This window comes from Haematobia irritans, chromosome 4 (genome assembly GCF_050003625.1).
Source record: "Haematobia irritans isolate KBUSLIRL chromosome 4, ASM5000362v1, whole genome shotgun sequence".
NCBI lineage: Eukaryota > Metazoa > Arthropoda > Insecta > Diptera > Muscidae > Haematobia > Haematobia irritans.
Genome location: NC_134400.1, coordinates 87600052 through 87620547, shown reverse-complemented (window position 1 = coordinate 87620547; position 20496 = coordinate 87600052). Strand labels below are relative to the sequence as shown.

The following is a 20496-nucleotide window of genomic DNA, read 5'->3' as shown; positions in this document are numbered from 1 at the left end:
GGAAAATTTTTTATTTAATTTTCATTCAAGAAAATAGTATGTAAAAATCGCCTTTCATATGAAATTAAAAAAAAAACTAGAGGCATTTTAAGTTCGCGTTAAAATGCCTCTATGTTTTTAATTTCAAAAACAAAAACTTATAATACCCTGTTCCACAGTGTGGAGCAGGGTATAATGACGGCTTCCAAAACGCCAACTCAGGAGATCGGCCTACATCGAAACATGGACTGATATATACAAAGAAAAAGATATTTTTTCTACTCAATCAAAAAATTAATTTTATATTGAAATGTCTTCAATCACAGAAATGATAGTTAATTAAAAAATTAATTGATACAATTCAACAATTTTTCTTAATTCAAACAAAAATCAATCACAAAATTTTTGTTTCAATTAAAAAATTTGTTGAACCAATTAAATTTTTAATTGAATATTGTTTTCAATTCAATTTCACTTTTAATTTGAAAAATATTGGTGATATTTTTATCTGTGCTTGGCATTTTTAGCTTATACGTACCCAGAACGTTAGATACGAGCGCTATTTGCTATACAGCAACTTAAAAGATTAATGTTTTTACTAGCTACACTCGAAAAAGTGAAACCCTCTATTTCACTAGGGAGCCAACGTGGTGCAATGGTTAGTATGACCGCCTTGCATACACAAGGTCGTGGGTTCGATTCCTGCATCGACCGAACACCAATAATTTTTCAGTGGTGGATTATCCCACCTCAGTAATGCTGGTGACATTTCTGAGGGTTTCAAAGCTTCTCTAAGTGGTTTCACAACAATGTGGAACGCCGTTCGCACTCGGCTATGAAAAGGAGGCCCCTTGTCATTGAGCTTAACATGGAATCGGGCAGCACTCAGTGATAAGAGAGAAGTTCACCACTGTGGTATCACAATGGATTGAGTAGTCTAAGTGAGCCTGATACATCGTGTTGCCACCTAACCTAACCTCTATTTGACTAAAGCCAATTTAACTGCTTCCTATACTGTAATATTTTTTTGCGTACGTTACTTAAAAGAACTAAAAAATGAGAAAAAATTATACACAAATGAAGCATAAAGATATACTAAATTCGTGTCTCCCACAAAGTAGTTCAAAATTTCTTAACATTTGTAAATTTTACCAATAATGCATCCATCTTGAACTTCACCCTCAAAACAAATCGCTTCTTTAACATATGTTCCAAACATATTTTGCAGGAAGCACATATATTATTGGATACTGCCGAAACATTAATAGGTTTGTTTTATGTGAACATATTATATGTTTGGAAGCATTTTGAGCCCAAAAATATTATATGCTTGGAAGAATTTTTCCCAAAGACGATTGTGCTCATTCCCTAACATATTCGTAATTTTCACTTGCACGAAATATTTTAGTTCTTGACACCTTTTTCTGTAATACAAATAATGTTGAAGAAATTATTCACTTTTATAATTTTTTTAAAGTTTACCTTTCGCCTGCACGGAGAATCGAACCGAGGACCATACAGTTTGTAAGCCAACACACTATCCACTGGGCTACGTAGCTGTTATAGTCACCAGCAGATAATTATCGTTATAAGTTACATTTATATAGCATAGTTTGCAGCGCCCACGAGCCCATGCAAACATAACATTATTTAACAGAAACATACATTTGTTTGCCACGTGGAGCAGTGGTTAGCATGTCTGCCTTGCATGCAAAGGGTCGTGGGTTCAATCCCTGCTCCGACCGAACACTTTTTTTAATTTACACATTTATATTTATACTATATTAAATTTTTATAATGAAACTTCGAAATGTGGGTTATTAAAGATTTGTAGTCAGTAACAGTGCTTGATATAAACGAAATTGACTGATTTTTGAATAAAATATTTTTTTATTGCAAAAATAACAATTTTGTAACAAAAAACTGTTTTTGGTACAAAACTTTAAAATTTGGAAGGAATTCAAAAACTCTAACAAGAGAAGGACGTGGAGTCGAGTAAAAACATACATAAATAATTTTATAATATAAACATAAATTTATTTAGGCGTGAACAGTTTTTTACTAGCATTTAACACCATCGCTCTAAAATGCCTTTTATTTTTCTTTAATAATTCATTTTAAAGAAAATAATCTTTTTAAATTGTTGTAGCTGCAAAACTCGAACTTAATGCCCGCTTTTATATTTGAAGGTGTCCGTCAACTCCTCGTAGACTACTTATTAATAAAGAGGAACTAAACTTTGTTTTTATACATTTTACTGTGTAATTTTTCAATATTTCCTCCTTATTTCATTTTACTGTCCCAACTCTAAAAAGAGTATAGTGCCCTTTCGTTATTTTTATGAAGACCCCTGATTTCTTTTAACGAACCAAGAAAAAAATTGTGCCCATAATGCCAAAATGATAAACAAAACACATGTCCACACATACGTAACATAAAATGCTGCTCTCAAGGCGAAAACAATGCTGTTTGTTTTTCAAATGTCTACTCTCTTGGTTCCGAATGCCCATTCTCTTTAGTCAAATTAAATAATATTTAGACTTAAGCATATCAAATGTTTGGCCTTATATAAAACAGATTTCTTAAACAGCATACAAGCGGTTTCACAGAAATTGTTCTCTTTTGAGTCTTTCGCAGTGTTATGTTGATATCTGTTGTCAACTCTCCCGGTTTCCATCTCTATTTCTTTCTCTATACTCTATCTGTCGCTTTGAATAAAATATCACAACATATGTATGTTTAGTCGAAATTTGTAAATTTATACATGTTTGCATTCACACATATGATTTTTATGAAACATTCATGCCCCAAACATAATATATTCTAACATATTAACATAGATGTCCCAAACATTTAGTGTTAGTTTAGGAACATTACATGTTTGCACTTAAATATATTGTGTTTTAAAATTGTGCCCGAAACACATTTTGTTTATATCGGAACATATGAAAAACATATTTTTCTAAGAGTGTTAGTATGGCACTAAATGAAATTTTGAACTTCATTTTTTTCTTCAAACTACAAAATTTTCTTTAACAAGCGAAAAAAATTATTATCTCTAATAAATTTTCTGGAATTCGTCGAAAAATATTTACTTATTTTTGTGATATCGGTGTGATGTCAGCGTTTGTAATATAGTTTAGTTAAAATTTTCTAAAAATAATCTAAATATTCTGTTTTTTGTTTTTCAGTGCAGTAAGAAGTTAGACATTTGTTGAAAATTCTTGAAATTTATTACAACACCAAGGCAGATTTGGTAAGGTAGATTTAGTATTACAAAAACAAAAATGTCAGTCGCCTTATTGAAACTTTTATTGTCAGCCAAATTGAATTAAATTTCCCACTTATTGAACAATATGTTCAACAAGTGGGAAATTTAAAATAGATAAAATCTGGAAATGTATCCATGTATGCTTCGAAATATGAGGAAATGTGTTACGGTTCGCAAGAATAATTGAGGTAATTCTTACCATCAATTATGAGGACAATTTGTTTCGATACTTTTCTGTCATAAATTTAAAACAAATTGATTATTTCAAAATTTTTCGTATAAAATAATTTTATTTAGAATTTTTATTTGTCACTATTGTCAATAGAACATTGGCGTATCTAGCAACATTCTCGTAAGGGGTAAAAGCTGCAACCCAGCAAAAACTCTCATTACGCGGTAATCTTGTAGGTAAGCCTGTTTAAAAATGAATAACCACTTATTAATTGGTATAGCTCCGATTTACATCTACATACGCATGTCCTAGGAGGCAAGTACTTCTCCCCAGACATACCTTTGGCCATAAAATAATTAGTGCTTTTAAAGCATATAATCACATAATATGTAATCACTTATTCGTAGATATACCAAAGTTTGCAAAATAGCAACTTATTGTCTCAGGCAACCAAATCTCGAAAATATTGACTTCTCTAGCCGATTACAATGGATCAAAATATGGCGAGTAATGCTTTAATGTGAACATTACTTGAATAGAAACGAATATTGTAGAAATAAACAAAAATGTAACAAATCATCTAAATAAGATTACAGGCAAATTAATTTCACAGTTAAAATAGAAATAAATGTTGTCGTTTAAGGGAGTTAGATTCACATTATGTTCGAAACCTATTAAAAGTGGATTTTATATATCCCCTTTTATAAGGCAAATGACAGTTGAAATCTAGTGAAGTTGATTTTGAAAGTATAATGTGAATGAGGTATAATAAAGCATTTATTTAAACATATTATGGTAATGTCATTAATTTAAAACACGCACGCAGAGAAGGAATATGATCACCTCAACCATGTTTTAAGAGCAAAATGTTATTTTTGTATGGTGACCATGTAACATGTTTGTCACTAAAATGTTATTTTCTCGTCAAATATAACCTGCTTGCCGAAATCAGATACATGATTTCCGGGAAGATAACATGGTTGCGAAAACCATGTTACATGGTCACCACACTCAAAAAAAAGTGAACTCTCTATTTCACTAAAGCCAATTTAACTTTATTTTAGTTCATAGAAATATTATGTTTGGAGAAAGTTTTCTTTACTCGTATACTTTTTTGTGTACGTTAGTTAAATTAACTGAACCCGAGGAAAAAAATATACTCAAATGAAGCATAAAGATTATCTAAATTCGTGTCTTCCACAAAATAGTTCAGAATTTCTTTAAATTTGTAAATTTTACCAAAAATGCGTCCATCGTGAACTTCGTATGTCACTAAAGACATTCTTACAATTTTGAACTCCAAGTTTTTTCTTCAAACTACAAAATTTTCTTTAACAAGAGAAAAAACTTAGTTATGTTTAATAAATTTTCTTGTATTTGTTGAAAAATATTTACTTATTTTTATAACATCGGCGTGATGCCAACGTTTGTAATACTGTTTAGTTAAAATTTTCTACAAATATTCAAAATTTTCTAAAATTAACCGAAAGCTTTCTTCCTGGTGGGTTCACTGTTTTTTCAGTGCACCCAAAAATAACATTTTGCTCTTAAAACATGGTTGAGGTGATCATATTCCTTCTCTGGGTGCAATTATTATGAAATATTCGTGAAGAATATTCCTTAACGGAATATTCAAAATTACCGTTACATAACATATTCTTTTTGAGTTTTTTTAAATGCTCAATTATGTGAATAATTATACTTAATGGTACCACCATTTATTCTATTTTATTAAGTCATTAACAACCAAATGCAATACATTTTGAGAATATCAATTCGAAAAATACCGCACCCAGAAAAAAGTGACCCCTTCTTTAAGTTAAAATGAACTCATTGTGAAGAAAGTTGAACTTCGTATAGCACCAAAGACATTTTTATTTGTTTGAATGATGTGATTTTCGTAGAAATTAGGCAGAATGCATTCCATATATTGGTTAGCATTTTCCTATATTTATGTACCACTATACTACAGAATGAAAAAATTTAACTGAATTGAATTCATATATGGAATGATTTTATTGAACTTTTATTCGTTCATTTGGACAAATCTTACATATTTGTGGTAAACCTTTTACTTCAAATTTAGATCTGCTTACCTTACCTTAAATACAATTTTATGTATTTATATAAGCAATTTTTTCTTCAATGAAAGACATGTTTTATTAATATATTAAATATATTTATTTAGAATCAACAGCATCGACTGGCCTTGAAATATTAAAACACATTTTTTCTTCTTGTAGTACCTTTCACTTTGAATAATTTGCTGCCAAGCAATTTCGTCCACCTTTTACAATTTCAATACCTACAAATATAAACAAAAAAATCCAAAACCAATTTTTTCACAAAATGGTAGCGTCACTGAATATTACCTGATAATTGAAGATTCCAAAATGAAGTCGAATGAAGGGGTTGTTATTCTGCTGGTGGTTTCTTTTTTATAAACCAATTTAAAAAAAACGAAAATTTTTCTCACTAATTTAAAATAACAAATATTTTATATATTTTATTTGTTTTTTATAATATTATTTTACTATATTATTTTTTAACAATCTCTCCGTATACCATAACATCGCGATTCCAACTAAAAAAACAACCCACGCGCAAACATATCGATTACATCAAAGACAGGTATCGATTACAGGTAGATAAAAGAAATGTAGGAAATTTTCCTATATTCTAACAAGTGTGTTTCCTTAAGTTTTGAAAGGATTGAATACTTATTAGTACGAATGAACTAAAAGATTTTTCTATGCCAAGTGTTATTCGTATGTATGATACACTTTCTATAATAAAGGAAGTCAGAATTATCATTTTATAAGAAATCTTACTAAATTTGAGGAAACTTGGTTTTAGTTCGGTTTTTGTTTATTTTTACGAATGTTTTGTTATCAGTGAATAAAATTTTCTTGTTCAGTAGTAAATTCTTATACCCAGCGAAGAAAACAGTATTAGTAAAATTCCATGCCCTATTCTAGTTTATGAACTATTCCTAACTGCTTTCAGTTTAGGATTTTTTTTTACTGAAACAAGTAAATTTTATTATTTCACACAAAATATTAACTGAGTGGAAATAAAATGGCTAAACTAAATTGATGAACATTGTTTCCTTTAGTTTCGAAGACACTTTTTTATGGGTGCGAGAAGTATTTATTATTGTCATTACAAGTTAGTCATTATAACTCACCGCAATGTAATGCAATGTGTAATGAAAGCTTTACTCCTGGTAATGTAAATTGTAATGAGATGTGGTTACCTAGTTTTTGCTGGGAATGTGTGATCATTGTGAAGATACCTCAAAAAGAGAAAAAATAAATTCTTGTAGATAAGAAGAAACCAGAATATTTAATTTAGTGCTATATAATCATAGCTTGAAGAAATGCTGCATGCTATTTGCTATGGGGAGATGACAACCTCATAAAATCCCTTTAGCTATGCCCTTAAGCAAACACCGACAATCAAAGTTCTGCTCAAATGGAAAAATTGTAATCACCTGATAACTTGAAACTACCTTCCTAAATATGCCTTGATTCCACCCACAATCATTCAATATCAAGTTGCTATAATGTCGCTGCTATAATGCTATACTCGTATGTCGACTCATATATGTCGATAATTATTTCAAACGTATGCGAAAATGTATAGATCTTAATGGTAGTGATTTTTTTCCTAAAATTTTAAGCGTAGTGAAAAAAAGACAGATATTTATTATATTTATTTATATTTATATTTTTACTACAAATGTAGGACTTTTTTCTATTTCCACAGTTACAAACAATAACCCATTCGCTTACAGCTTCTTTCTGTATGTCGAACGATCTCTACCGATCGACTAGAATGCATAGAAACAACTGATTTTTGCTTATAAATTCAGCTGTTTATTTCTATTTCAGTCGATCGAAGTAGCTCGTTCGACATACAGAAACACGATGTTAGTATTTTAAGTAAAATGAAAGTAAAAGTTTTACTATTTCCATAGAAGAAAAAAAAACATTTCTTTAAACTGGGACACAATTTCATAAAAAATCCGAATTTAAGTTAAATTGCAATGATCTCTTGCCATATGTTACCATGACAATAAAAAATATGCTTATTGGCAATCAGTTCGCAGAGCTGTTAAAATCAATTCCTAATGAATGTCTTAATTTCAACATTACAGCTATAGAAGAAATCTAAAAATGACTTCCATTATAAACTGATTCAATATTAAAGGAAATGAAATTTCTAAATCCTGAAATAGCATTGGAAGTGACAATAAATACAATATCAGTTTAAGTTGCTATGCATATATACTTCTAAAATTCATCGAAAGTTTTGAGCATCGTTTAAGTATCCCTCCTAATAATCTGCATTAGCTCTATCATTTGGGCCAAACGAATAGTTTCTACAGTGACCCACAGTTGTAGGAAAAAAGGAGAGAATTAGGTTAAATCACGATATTTTGATTTCAATTTGCGATCTCATTTACAATTTGCTGAAGGATTTGCCCCTCAGCCGTTATAATATATTGAATTCCAAAAACGTTTTAGAACAATGCGCGAATTGAACCTTTTGTTTGTCGATATTTTTTATATTTACAATAAATAAAGAAACTGTACTTTATACAATAAAATATTCGCCTCACCGCTTACAGGGTTTTAGTCGACAATATTTAGAAAATTTCAGTATTTATGAAATTGAATCTCAAAATAAAATTTTCTTTACTTTGTCGCAATATTCGATAGATTCGATGACTAGTATTCGTTTTTAGTTTCTAATGCCGAAATATAAAACAAACCTCTCGTATCGGCGTTTGTAATACAGTTTAGTTAAAAATGTTCTGATATTAATCCACATTTCTGATAGATTCACATTTGTGTGAGCGTATACAGTACCTGTCTGATATGTGCTTACTTGTTCTTTGAATATTTTAGATTGCGGACCATCTGAAATGAAATGTCGAACCTCAAATAAATGCATACCCAAGACAAAGTTTTGTGATCATATTGCTGACTGTGAAGATCTTACAGATGAGCCTACAATATGTTCGTGTTTTACCTATTTAAGGTAAGTACATCATTTTATGCATTGATTGCGGTATTCCGTTATAAACCCTACTTCTAACGGTACGGTCACACTGGGCAAATATTTGACCGAAATCGAAAAAGAGTTCGTCTTCACATTCAAACCAGCAAACGTTTTTATTTTAAACCTTATTCACATTAGGGTCGAAATCTACTAAAAGTGGATTTGAAATCCCTTTCTTATAATGCAAATGACAGTTGAAATCTAGTTAAAGTGGATTTTGGAAGTGTAATGTGAATGAGGTATTATATTGGATATATTACATCAGGATAAGAATATTTTCCAAAACTGTATAATTCGAAAGTGCCCCTAGAAAAAAGTTTGACACACATTTTGGGCAAATATTTGTAAATATAACCATAGCGATAGACGAAACATTTTTCCGCGATACTATAAGATTGTAGGCAAGTGTTTTTGTTGTCATTACAACATGCTTATTCAATATTAAATATTGAAGTTGAATAAAAACATGTAATGTGTTTTTATTTGTTGAGTTATTTCAAGAAAAAATAATTTCCACGTGGCCAGGCAACAATTATGTCAAGTGGTGAGTTGAAATAATTGATGGCAATACAATTCCATTTTCCGCCAAGGAATGAGAATAGATTTTAATTCAGATAAAAGCCACTTGCCGTCACGTTACTCCTTCGCGGTTTTTTGGTTACCCATCAGAAATGCACGGAAACAAGTGTTCGCCTAACGCCTATCGCTATGGTTATATTTACACACTAAATATCTGCACGCTGGAAATGTTTGATGCTTTTAATTGTACTTATATCTCGTTTTAGAGCAACGGATCCTTCGAAAATATGCGATGGCATAAGAAATTGTTGGGACAAGAGTGACGAGAGTCCTGTATTGTGCAACTGTACCGAAAATCGTTTTAAATGTGGACCGTAAGTAGTAACTCTTTTAATGAAATTCTCTGAACGGAGAAAATTTCCCTTTAATATATTTGGTTTCTCTTTAATCGTTATTGTTGTTTTTGATCTCAGCTTAAAACCATGCATTGACTAAACTACAAGTGTATGTTAGCTTAACCAACAGAGGAAAAGTAAGCTTGTCAAATTTATTTGGGCAAAGCCCTATAGACTGCAAGATGGTTGGATGTACAGCGAATTTATTCTGATAATTGGTTGATAGTTTTGCTGCAAGTAGAGGGTGCTCATGAGTAATTCCGAAACAGCTGTACATCCAACCATCTTGCAGTCTATAGGGCTTTGCCCAAATAAATTTGACAATTATATGTTACTTTTCCTCTGTTGGTTTAGCTACACGCAAAAACAATAATAACGATAAAGTATTTCCTTTAAGAGCAACTAAACTCAAGTTTATGACATACGTTGCAACGATTGTCTCTAAAATTTTTTCATTAGGTTTTAAAACGTCAAAAAAAAAACTGTGTGTAAATGGTTTGTTCCTCAAAAAAAGAAAACTCTTCTTTGAATTACAGATTAGAGGTAGGAAAAATACACGTTGTGCGGGGAACAGGTTCACGATGTATAGGGTCGGTTAGGTTACGGATGATGACACGAATTCATTTGGTCCATTGCGGTTCTTCAAACTCCTTTTCTCTTTTTCTTCGTGCCTGTTCCAGGCTCAGGGTATTTGAATTTTCATAATTCGAAATATTCCAAAAAACTGAATAGAACTTTCAAAACTTAGCTATAAGCAAAACTTTCAAAAATCAAATAAAACAAATATCAGAACATAACCTACGCATACTTGGTTGCAAACGAACGATGTTTTGAATGTTCTATTCGAAACCAAGCATTAAGGTTGCAAGCATTGTAGAACTTGTGCGCATGTTCTAAAGTGCTTGCAACCATCATTGAACATTTGCTGGTTTTGGTTGTGTTGTTTAAAGCAGAACTGAATGCAAAATATTAAATGGCGGGGCAGTTGAGGGGTTTGTTCGGTGAAGCGCTGATGTTCTACATGTTTTGAAATCGCTTTCAAGCATATTTGTGCAGACCTTTAGTCCAGACACCATTTACAATATCATCATTCGCTAGACCTATTCTTACCATGTGTATTCCCAGAGTATTGTGTCTTGTTATGATACCTATTAACGGCCTCACCTCCACTCTTTGCATCGACATTAGTATTTCAGAATTCCTACTATTATTCTCGTCCCATATCAGGCTTTTACTCACAGCTCCCAGAAGAAGCCAACGTCGCTTCCATAAGTCGTCATATTTGCCATGTAAATATACAAAGAAAGCGGAGGAAAAACGTCCGAAATGATGTTGTTTGTTCCGCATGCGTCATCCTTAGTCAGCACATCTGCCTCCTCAGTTCCTATTATGCCATAATATTAGGTACCCAGCACAGAGTTACACTATTATGTTCAATGAGAACCATAAGCTCTCTGCGGCCTTTGTATTGCCCAGGGCCTTAAGTGATGCCTGATTGTCGATGACCGCATCTAAATAGGGGCCTTGTCTATAGAAGTTTTGTAGCTTTTGCAATAGCGAATGAAATATGCTGCATTCGTCGTCCCACTTAAAGGATTTCTCAATCTCCAACTACTTGCAGTAAATACCACTGCCTGTGCCCGTTGTCATTTAAGAACCGAAAATGTATCCATATAGTCAGTTTTCATATGTCGACCGGCCAAGGTTACCAGTTCAATATGTCTCCAACCCGTGTTCTCTAATAAGATCAGGCCCTTCAGTCGAATTAGTATGATCTTCCTGATATGCAAGTCCAATGGGCATATTCCCCTTGGAGGAGGAGAAAGAGGTTGTATAGGACAATATATCCATTACGATTCTAGGTTTAGAACATTTTACAAAACTCAGGTTATTTTTTTCCTGGAAATCGTCTTGAAATTTGTTAAATTTGTTTTTTTTTGTAGATTTGGTACGGAATGTATTCCTCGAGAGTTTGTCTGTGACAAGGAACCAGATTGTCCGAATGGTGAGGATGAACGTTATTGCTATGGTCTGGAACATCCAATAACACAAACACAACAACCCCAAAATAAAAGGTGAGTAAATCTTCAGTGGCAGCAGATAAATTCCCAAAACCAATAACAATATTTTTTCTTAGCATATCCCATAGACCGGAATTACAATCATTCAAATATGGTCAGGTTATCGAGCAAAGTTATGGTGTCTGGCACACTAAATGCTTTCCGAAATCATCACCGCCCAATGTGACAGAAGTGCGACAGATATGTAAAAAGTTGGGCTACAATCCCTATCAACAACCCAGTTACCGTCTTATTGACGATAGTCTAAATGAAGTTATCGAGACTCGGGAAGTTCCCGATCAAAGGGGTCGTTCGTTCAGTAGCGATAATGTAGCAGATCTGTATAGGCCTTCAACAAAGGCTGTTATAGCGACAAAAATGTCACCGTTACTGCTAAATGATGATCTGATTCTATTCATGAAGCCAAGTCGTCCCATTGCAGAGCTGGAGCGATTAAGTTCCTCTGATTCCGAAAACTGTTTAAGATTAGAAGTAAAGTGTTTATAGTTTCACAATTAGATCTATAAGCACTCTCCAAAGTAATATTTTTGAAAAACGAAGTCCTCCTTTAAGAGGATATACATAAATCGGTATATTATTCATTGTTTCCAATGAGTCCTTAAAGAAAATACTTTAACCAAGCAAGTTTGTCTAAAATTTATTTTCTGAGAAAAAAAAAAATATTTTATTTCATGTAAGCTTATTACCGGAAATGTACAGCGTTCACTATGCCATTGATTGGCAATATGAAACGAAAAAAGTTGACTTTTCCTTTGCAGGGTAGCCTAAAATAAACTTCTAGTGCCGTGTAATTTATATTTATTGTTAAGATAATTTTATTTTAGTTTAAGCGTTTTTTGTACCTTTTTTATAAAATCTTAATAAATTAAAGAAAAACAAGTATATAAGGCCGTAAGTTCGGCCAGGCCGAAGCTTATGTACCCTCCATCATGGATTGCGTAGAAACTTCTTCTAAACACTGCCACCCACAATCGAATTACTTAAGTTGAGGTAACGCTTGCCGATGGCAAGGTATCTTAAAACCTCCTAACACCTTCTTCTAAATTGTATGTAAGTCCATACGTGGTATATATTAAATCAAAAAAGATCGATCCAATACGTATATAATTCAGTTTGACAAAGTAGACATAAAATTTTGACAAAATTTTCTACAGAAATAAAATTTTAACAAAATTTTCTATAGAAATAAAATTTTCACAAAATTTTCTATAGAAATAAAAATTTTCACAAAATTTTCTATAGAAAGAAAATTTTGACAAAAATGTATACAGAAATAAAATTTTAACAAAATTTTCTATAAAAATAAACTTTTGACAAAATTTTCTATAGAAATAAAATCTTTGTAGTTTATTTTTGGCTCGAGTGGCAACCATGATTATGAACCGAATAAAATTTGAACAAAATTTTCTATAGAAATAAAATTTTGACAATGATGAAAATTTTATTATGAACCGAATAAAATTTTAACAAAATTTTATCTAGAAATAAAATTTTGACAACATTTTCTATAGAAATAAAATTTTGACAAAATTTTCTATAGAAATAAAATGTTGGTAGATTATTTTTAGCTCTAGTGGCAACCATGATTATGAACCGATATGGACCAATTTTTGTGTGATTGGACCAATTTTGGTATGGTTGTTAGCGACCATATACTAACACCACGTTCCTAATTTGAACCAGATCGGATGAATTTTGCTCCTCCAAGAGGCTCCGGAGGTCAAATCTGGAGAACGTTTTATATGGGGGCTATATATAATTATGGACCGATATAGACCAAATTTTGCACGGTTGCTAGAGACCATATACCAATACCATGTACCAAATTTCAGCCGGATCGGATGAAATTTGCTTCTCTTAGAGGCTCCGCAACCCAAATCTGGGGATCGGTTTATATGTGCGCTATATATAATTATGGACCGATGTGGACCAAATTTTTCACGGTTGCTAGAGACCATATACCAATACCATGTACCAAATTTCAGCCGGATCGGATGCAATTTGCTTCTCTTTGAGGCTTCGCAAGCCAAATCTGGAGATCGGTTTATATGGGGGCTATATATAATTATGGACCGATGTGGACCAATTTTTGCATGGTTGTTAGAGACCATATACCAACACCATGTACCAAATTTCAGCCGGATTGGATGAAATATGCTTCTCTTAGAGGCTCCACAAGCCAAATCTGGGGATCGGTTTATATGGGGGCTATATATAATTATGGACCGATATCGACCAATTTTTGCATGATTGTTAGAGACCATATACTAACACCATGTACCAAATTTCAGCCAGATCAGATGAAATATGCTTCTCTTAGAGGCTCCACAAGCCAAATCTGGGGATCGGTTTATATGGGGGCTATATATAATTATGGACCGATGTGGACCAATTTTTGCATGGTTGTTAGAGACCATATACCAACACCATGTACCAAATTTCAGCCGGATCGGATGAAATATGCTTCTCTTAGAGGCTCCACAAGCCAAATCTGGGGATCGGTTTATATGGGGGCTATATATAATTATGGACCGATGTGGACCAATTTTTGCATGGTTGTTAGAGACCATATACCAACATCATGTACCAAATTTCAGCCGGATCGGATGAAATTTGCTTCTTTTTGAGGCTCCGCAAGCCAAATCTGGGGATCGGTTTATATGGGGGCTATATATAATTATGGACCGATGTCGACCAATATTTGCATGATTGTTAGAGACCATATACTCACACCATGTACCAAATTTCAGCCAGATCGGATGAAATATGCTTCTCTTAGAGGCTCCACAAGCCAAATCTGGGGATCGGTTTATATGGGGGCTATATATAATTATGGACCGATGTGGACCAATTTCTGCATCGTTATTAGAGACCATATACCAACACCATGTACCAAATTTCAGCCGGATCGGATGAAATATGCTTCTGTTAGAGGCTCCACAAGCCAAATCTGAGGGTCCCTTTATATGGGGGCTATACGTAAAAGTGGACCGATATGGCCCATTTTCAATACCATCCGACCTACATCGATAACAACTACTTGTGCCAAGTTTCAAGTCGATAGCTTGTTTCGTTCGGAAGTTAGCGTGATTTCAACAGACGGACGGACGGACGGACGGACGGACGGACATGCTCAGATCGACTCAGAATTTCACCACGACCCAGAATATATATAAAGGGTGATTTGTTAAGAGCTTGATAACTTTTTTTAAAAAAAAACGCATAAAATTTGCAAAATCTCATGGGTTCTTTATTTGAAACGTTAGATTTGTCCATGACATTTACTTTTTGAAGATAATTTCATTTAAATGTTGACCGCGGCTGCGTCTTAGGTGGTCCATTCGGAAAGTCCAATTTTGGGCAACTTTTTCGAGCATTTCGGCCGGAATAGCCCGAATTTCTTCGGAAATGTTGTCTTCCAAAGCTGGAATAGTTGCTGGCTTATTTCTGTAGACTTTAGACTTGACGTAGCCCCACAAAAAATAGTCTAAAGGCGTCAAATCGCATGATCTTGGTGGCCAACTTACCGGTCCATTTCTTGAGATGAATTGTTCTCCGAAGTTTTCCCTCAAAATGGCCATAGAATCGCGAGCTGTGTGGCATGTAGCGCCATCTTGTTGAAACCACATGTCAACCAAGTTCAGTTCTTCCATTTTTGGCAACAAAAAGTTTGTTAGGCATCGAACGATAGCGATCGCCATTCACCGTAACGTTGCGTCCAACAGCATCTTTGAAAAAATACGGTCCAATGATTCCACCAGCGTACAAACCACACCAAACAGTGCATTTTTCGGGATACATGGGCAGTTCTTGAACGGCTTCTGGTTGCTCTTCACTCCAAATGCGGCAATTTTGCTTATTTACGTAGCCATTCAACCAGAAATGAGCCTCATCGCTGAACAAAATTTGTCGATAAAAAAGCGGATTTTCTGCCAACTTTTCTAGGGCCCATTCACTGAAAATTCGACGTTGTGGCAGATCGTTCGGCTATTCATGATGAAATGTCAAAGCATACTGAGCATCTTTCTCTTTGACACCATGTCTGAAATCCCACGTGATCTGTCAAATACTAATGCATGAAAATCCTAACCTCAAAAGAATCACCCTTTACTTTATGGGGTCTTAGAGCATTATTTCGATGTGTTACAAACGGAATGACAAAGTTAATATACCCCCATCCTATGATGGAGGGTATAAAAATCGATTTCGTTTGCGAAAAAGTGTTCTATTCATATGGTAAAACATTTTCTGGTGTTGTCACAATGTTGCCGAAACGTCGTGTAAAGACCACACTCATTGCGTTAGAAAATGAACAAAAATGTGCAACACTGATACAAAATAAAACAAGTAAGGAAAGTCTAAAGTCAGGCGGGGCCGACTATATTATACCCTGCACCACTTTGTAGATTTAAATTTTTGATACCATACCATATCCGTCAAATGTGTTGGGTGCAACACTGTTAGAAAAATATGTTTTTCATATATTCCGATATAAACAAAATGTGTTTCGGGCACAATTTTTAAACACAATATATTTAAGTGCCAACATGTAATGTTCCTAAACTAACACTAAATGTTTGGGACACATATGTTAATATGTTAAAATATATTATATTTGGGACATGAATGTTTCATAAAAATAATATGTGTGAATTTAATCATATATAAATTTACAAATTTCGAGTAAACATATATAGTTTTACAATTTCTTAGAAACGGTTGTATGTTGCTTCGGAAAACTGCTTTATGATAAGGCCAAAAATTTGATATGCTTAAGTCGAAATATTATTTAATTTGAATATTAGAATGAGTATTCGCAGTAAAGAGAATAGTCATTCGGAACCAAGAGAATAGAGATTTGAAAAAAAACAGCATGTGTTTTCGCCTTGATAGGAGAATTTTATGTATGTGTGGACAAGTGTTTTGTTTATCATTTTGGCATTATGGACACACATATTTTAACGGCCTTAAAAATGAAATTAAATACAAAACACGATAAGTTTTAAAGGCATTTAAAATGGTGTTAAATGCTAGTAAAAAACGGTTAATGCCTAAATAAATTTATGTGTACATTATAAAATTATTTATGTATGTTTACACTCTTCTTTTGTTAGAGTTTTCGATTTTCTTCCAAAATTTCAAATTTTTATACCAAAAACTGTTTTTGTTATAAAATTGTTATTTTTGCAATAAAAAAATAATATTTTATCCAAAAGCCATTTCGTTTATATCAAGCACTGTTTCTGACTGTAAATCTTTATTAACCCACATTTCGAAGTTTCATTATAAAAATTTAATATAGTATAAATGTCTAAATTAAAAAAAAAATGGTTCGGTCAGAGCAGGGATTGAACCCACGACCCTTTGCATGCAAGGCAGACATGCTAACCACTGCTCCACGTGGCCAACAAATGTATGTTTTTGTTAAATAATGTTATGTTTGCATGGGCTCGTGGGCGCTGCAGCTATGCTATATAAATGTAACTTATAACGATAATTGTCTACTGGTGACTATAACAGCTACGTAGCCCAGTGGATAGTGTGTTGGCTTACAAACTGTATGGTCCTCGGTTCGATTCTCCGTCCAGGTGAAAGGTAAAATTTAACAAATTTATAAAATTGAATAATTTCTTCAACATTATTTGTATTACGGAAAAAGGTGCCAAGAACTAAAAATTTCGTGGAAGTGACAATTATGTTAGGGAATGAGCACAATCTTTTTTGGGGAAAATTCTTCCAAGCTATAATATTTTTGGGCTCAAAATGCTTCCAAACATATAATATGTTCATATAAAACAAACATATTAATGTTTCGGCAGTATCCAATAATATATGTGCTTCCTGCAAAATATGTTTGGAACATATGTTAGAGAAGCGATTTTTTTGAGGGTGCATATATAAAGGTTTGTCCCAAATACATACATTTAAATATCACTCGATTTGGACAGAATTTGATAGACTTTTACAAAATCTATAGATTCAAAATTTAAGTTGGCTAATGCACTAGGGTGGAACACAATTTTAGTAAAAAAATATGGGAAACATTTAAATCTGGAGCATCTTTAAGTAAACTTCGCAAAAGTTTATTTATGATTTATCGCTCAATATATATGTATTAGAAGTTTAGGAAAATTAGAGTCATTTTTACAACTTTTCGACTAAGCAGTGGCGATTTAACAAGGAAAATGTTGGTATTTTGACCATTTTTGTCGAAATCAGGAAAACATATATATGGGAGCTATATCTAAATCTGAACCGATTTCAATCAAATTTTGCACACTTGACTATACTACTAATTGTACTCCTAGTGCAAAATTTCAACCAAATTCGGCAAAAAATCTGGCTTCTGGGGCCATATAAGTCCATATCGGGCGAAAGATATATATGGGTGCTATATCTAAATCTGAACCGATTTCAATCAAATTTTGCACACTTGACTATACGACTAAGTGTTATGTTTGTACAAAATTTCAAGCAAATCGGTATAAAATTCTGGCTGCTGGGTCCATATTAGTGCATAACGGGCGAAAGATATATAGGGTTCTATTCTGAACCAAATTAGGAACATGTGCCAAATTTGAAGGCGATTGGACTTAAATTGCGACCTAGACTTTGATCACAAAAATGTGTTCACAGACAGACGGACGGACGGACAGACGAACAGACGGACATGGTTATATCGACTCAGGGACCCACCCTGAGCATTATTGCCAAAGACACCATGTGTCTATCTCGTCTCCTTCTGGGTGTTACAAACATATGCACTAACTTATAATACCCTGTTCCACAGTGTGGCGCAGGGTATAAAAATATACACTTCACTCCTTTGACCTAAATCGAACATATACAAAGACAAGTATATACCCAGCAAAAACGATCATTACTCGGTAATCTTATACCAATTACCATGCGATCTTTTGCATTAATATAAATGCAAGAATAAAAACAGTAAAAACGAGTTTGGTCTAGGCACACACTCAGTGTGATAGCACTCATCAACAACTAGCAGCAGTTGGCAACCCCTTAAGAGAATTAAGAGAGTACCAAATAGGAGAATACCCATAGACTATAGACTTTAGATAGATGATCCACTATTCTCTTTAAAAACAATGTGTCAGTTCCAAAAATTAATTTTCTGACATTTCGTTTTGATTTTTTCGTAAAGAGTCAGTCCCAAACATTAATTTTCGTGCATTTGCTTTTGTGTTGATCGTAAAGAGCAATGCTGCTCAAAATTAAATTTCGTATTTTCACGGTTTTGGTCACAATTTTTTGTTCAAATATGAACTTTTAATATATTAATTTATTTATAAATCCTCTGGTACATCATAAACGTTCTAATTTTGTGTAAAATTGGCAAACTACAAAAAGGAAAACGAAAGAGAATTTAAGCGTGCTCTTATTTTTCTCGTTTATTCTTAATCTTCGGAACTGTCAAACATAGTTTGACACCCATGGCTCATCTATATGTATTATAATGTCTATGAGAATACCAAACTGCTGAGTTATGAGGTTACCAATTTGATTGGTTGTTTTACTACGTTGCACAGTGTGACTTTTTACACTTTTAGGATGCCAAAAGTCGTAACAGTCAAATAAAAGTAGATATGGCAATGAAATTTAGCAATAATAGTTATGAGATCGATATAGAATTGAGCACAAAAATGGGCGTGATCCGCCAACATTTTTGGCAACCCCCCATATAAGGTGTATTTTTAAAATACCATAATTTCTAATTTAATAGCAGAACGAAATAAAAATAATTTTAATTTCTCTACATTTTTTGAAACACACAAATGCCTTCAATTAGAGAAGTTTTTGAAACCCTCAGAAATGTCACCAGCATTACTGAGGTGGGATAATCCACCGCTGAAAAACTTTTTGGTGTTCGGTCGAAGCAGCAATCGAACCCACGACCTTGTGTGTGCAAGTCGGGCATGCTAACCATTGCACCACGGTGGCCCCCGTGGACCGATATCGACTTGCCAAATTTCAACCGGATCGGATGAAACGTGCACCTCCAGGAAGCTCAGGAAATCATATATGGACCAATAACAGGTTGGCTGATAAGTCCCCGGTCTAACAAAGAAAAACACATTTTTTTGTCAAAATTCGTTTTTATTATTCAACATAGTTGCCTTCAAGAGCGATACAACGATTATAACGACCTTCCAATTTTTTGATACCATTTTGGTAGTACTCCTTCGGTTTTGCCTCAAAAAAGGCCTCAGTTTCGGCGATCACCTCTTCTTTGCAGCCAAATTTTTTCCTTGCGAGCAACCTTTTGAGGTCTGAGAACAAGAAAAAGTCGCTGGGGGCCAGATCTGGAGAATACGGTGGGTGGGGAAGCAATTCGAAGCCCAATTCATGAATTTTTGCCATCGTTCTCAATGACTTGTGCGTTGTCTTGGTGGAACAACACTTTTTTCTTCTTCATATGGGGCCGTTTTGCCGCGATTTCGACCTTCAAACGCTCCAATAACGCCATATAATAGTCACTGTTGATAATTTTTCCCTTCTCAAGCTAATCGATAAAAATTATTCCATGCGCATCCCAAAAAACAGAGGCCATTACTTTGCCAGCGGACTTTTGAGTCTTTCCACGCTCCGGAGACGCTTCACCGGTCGCTGTCCACTCAGCCGAATGTCGATTGGACTCTGGAGTTTAGTGATGGAGCCATGTTTCATCCATTGTCACATATCGACGGAAAAACTCGGGTGTATTACGAGTTAACAGCTGCAAACACCACTCAGAATCATCAACACGTTGTTGTTTTTGGTCAAATGTGAGCTCGCGTGGCACCCATTTTCCACAGAGCTTCCGCATATCCAAATATTGATAAATGATATGACCAACATGTTCCTTTGATATCTTGAAGGTCTCTGCTATCTCGATCAACTTCATTTTACGGTCATTCAAAATCATTTTGTGGATTTTTTTGATGTTTTCGTCGGTAACCACCTCTTTCGGGCGTCCACTGCGTTCACCGTCCTCCATGCTCATTTCACCAC

At 33.8% G+C, this 20496-nt stretch overlaps 1 protein-coding gene across 2 annotated transcripts in view; it reads left to right on the top strand.

Moving 5' to 3' along the window:
• Positions 1-12371, top strand: part of ndl (serine protease nudel) — a 52816-nt gene extending 40445 nt beyond the window's left edge. For both annotated transcript variants that reach the window (XM_075304540.1, XM_075304539.1), the window contains 4 exons: positions 8336-8468; positions 9275-9382; positions 11347-11478; positions 11541-12371. In XM_075304540.1, coding sequence (XP_075160655.1) covers positions 8336-8468; positions 9275-9382; positions 11347-11478; positions 11541-11970 — 803 coding nt within the window. In that variant the 3' untranslated portion in view covers positions 11971-12371. The remainder of the gene's footprint in view (positions 1-8335; positions 8469-9274; positions 9383-11346; positions 11479-11540) is intronic.
• The last annotated feature ends 8125 nt before the right edge of the window (positions 12372-20496 follow it).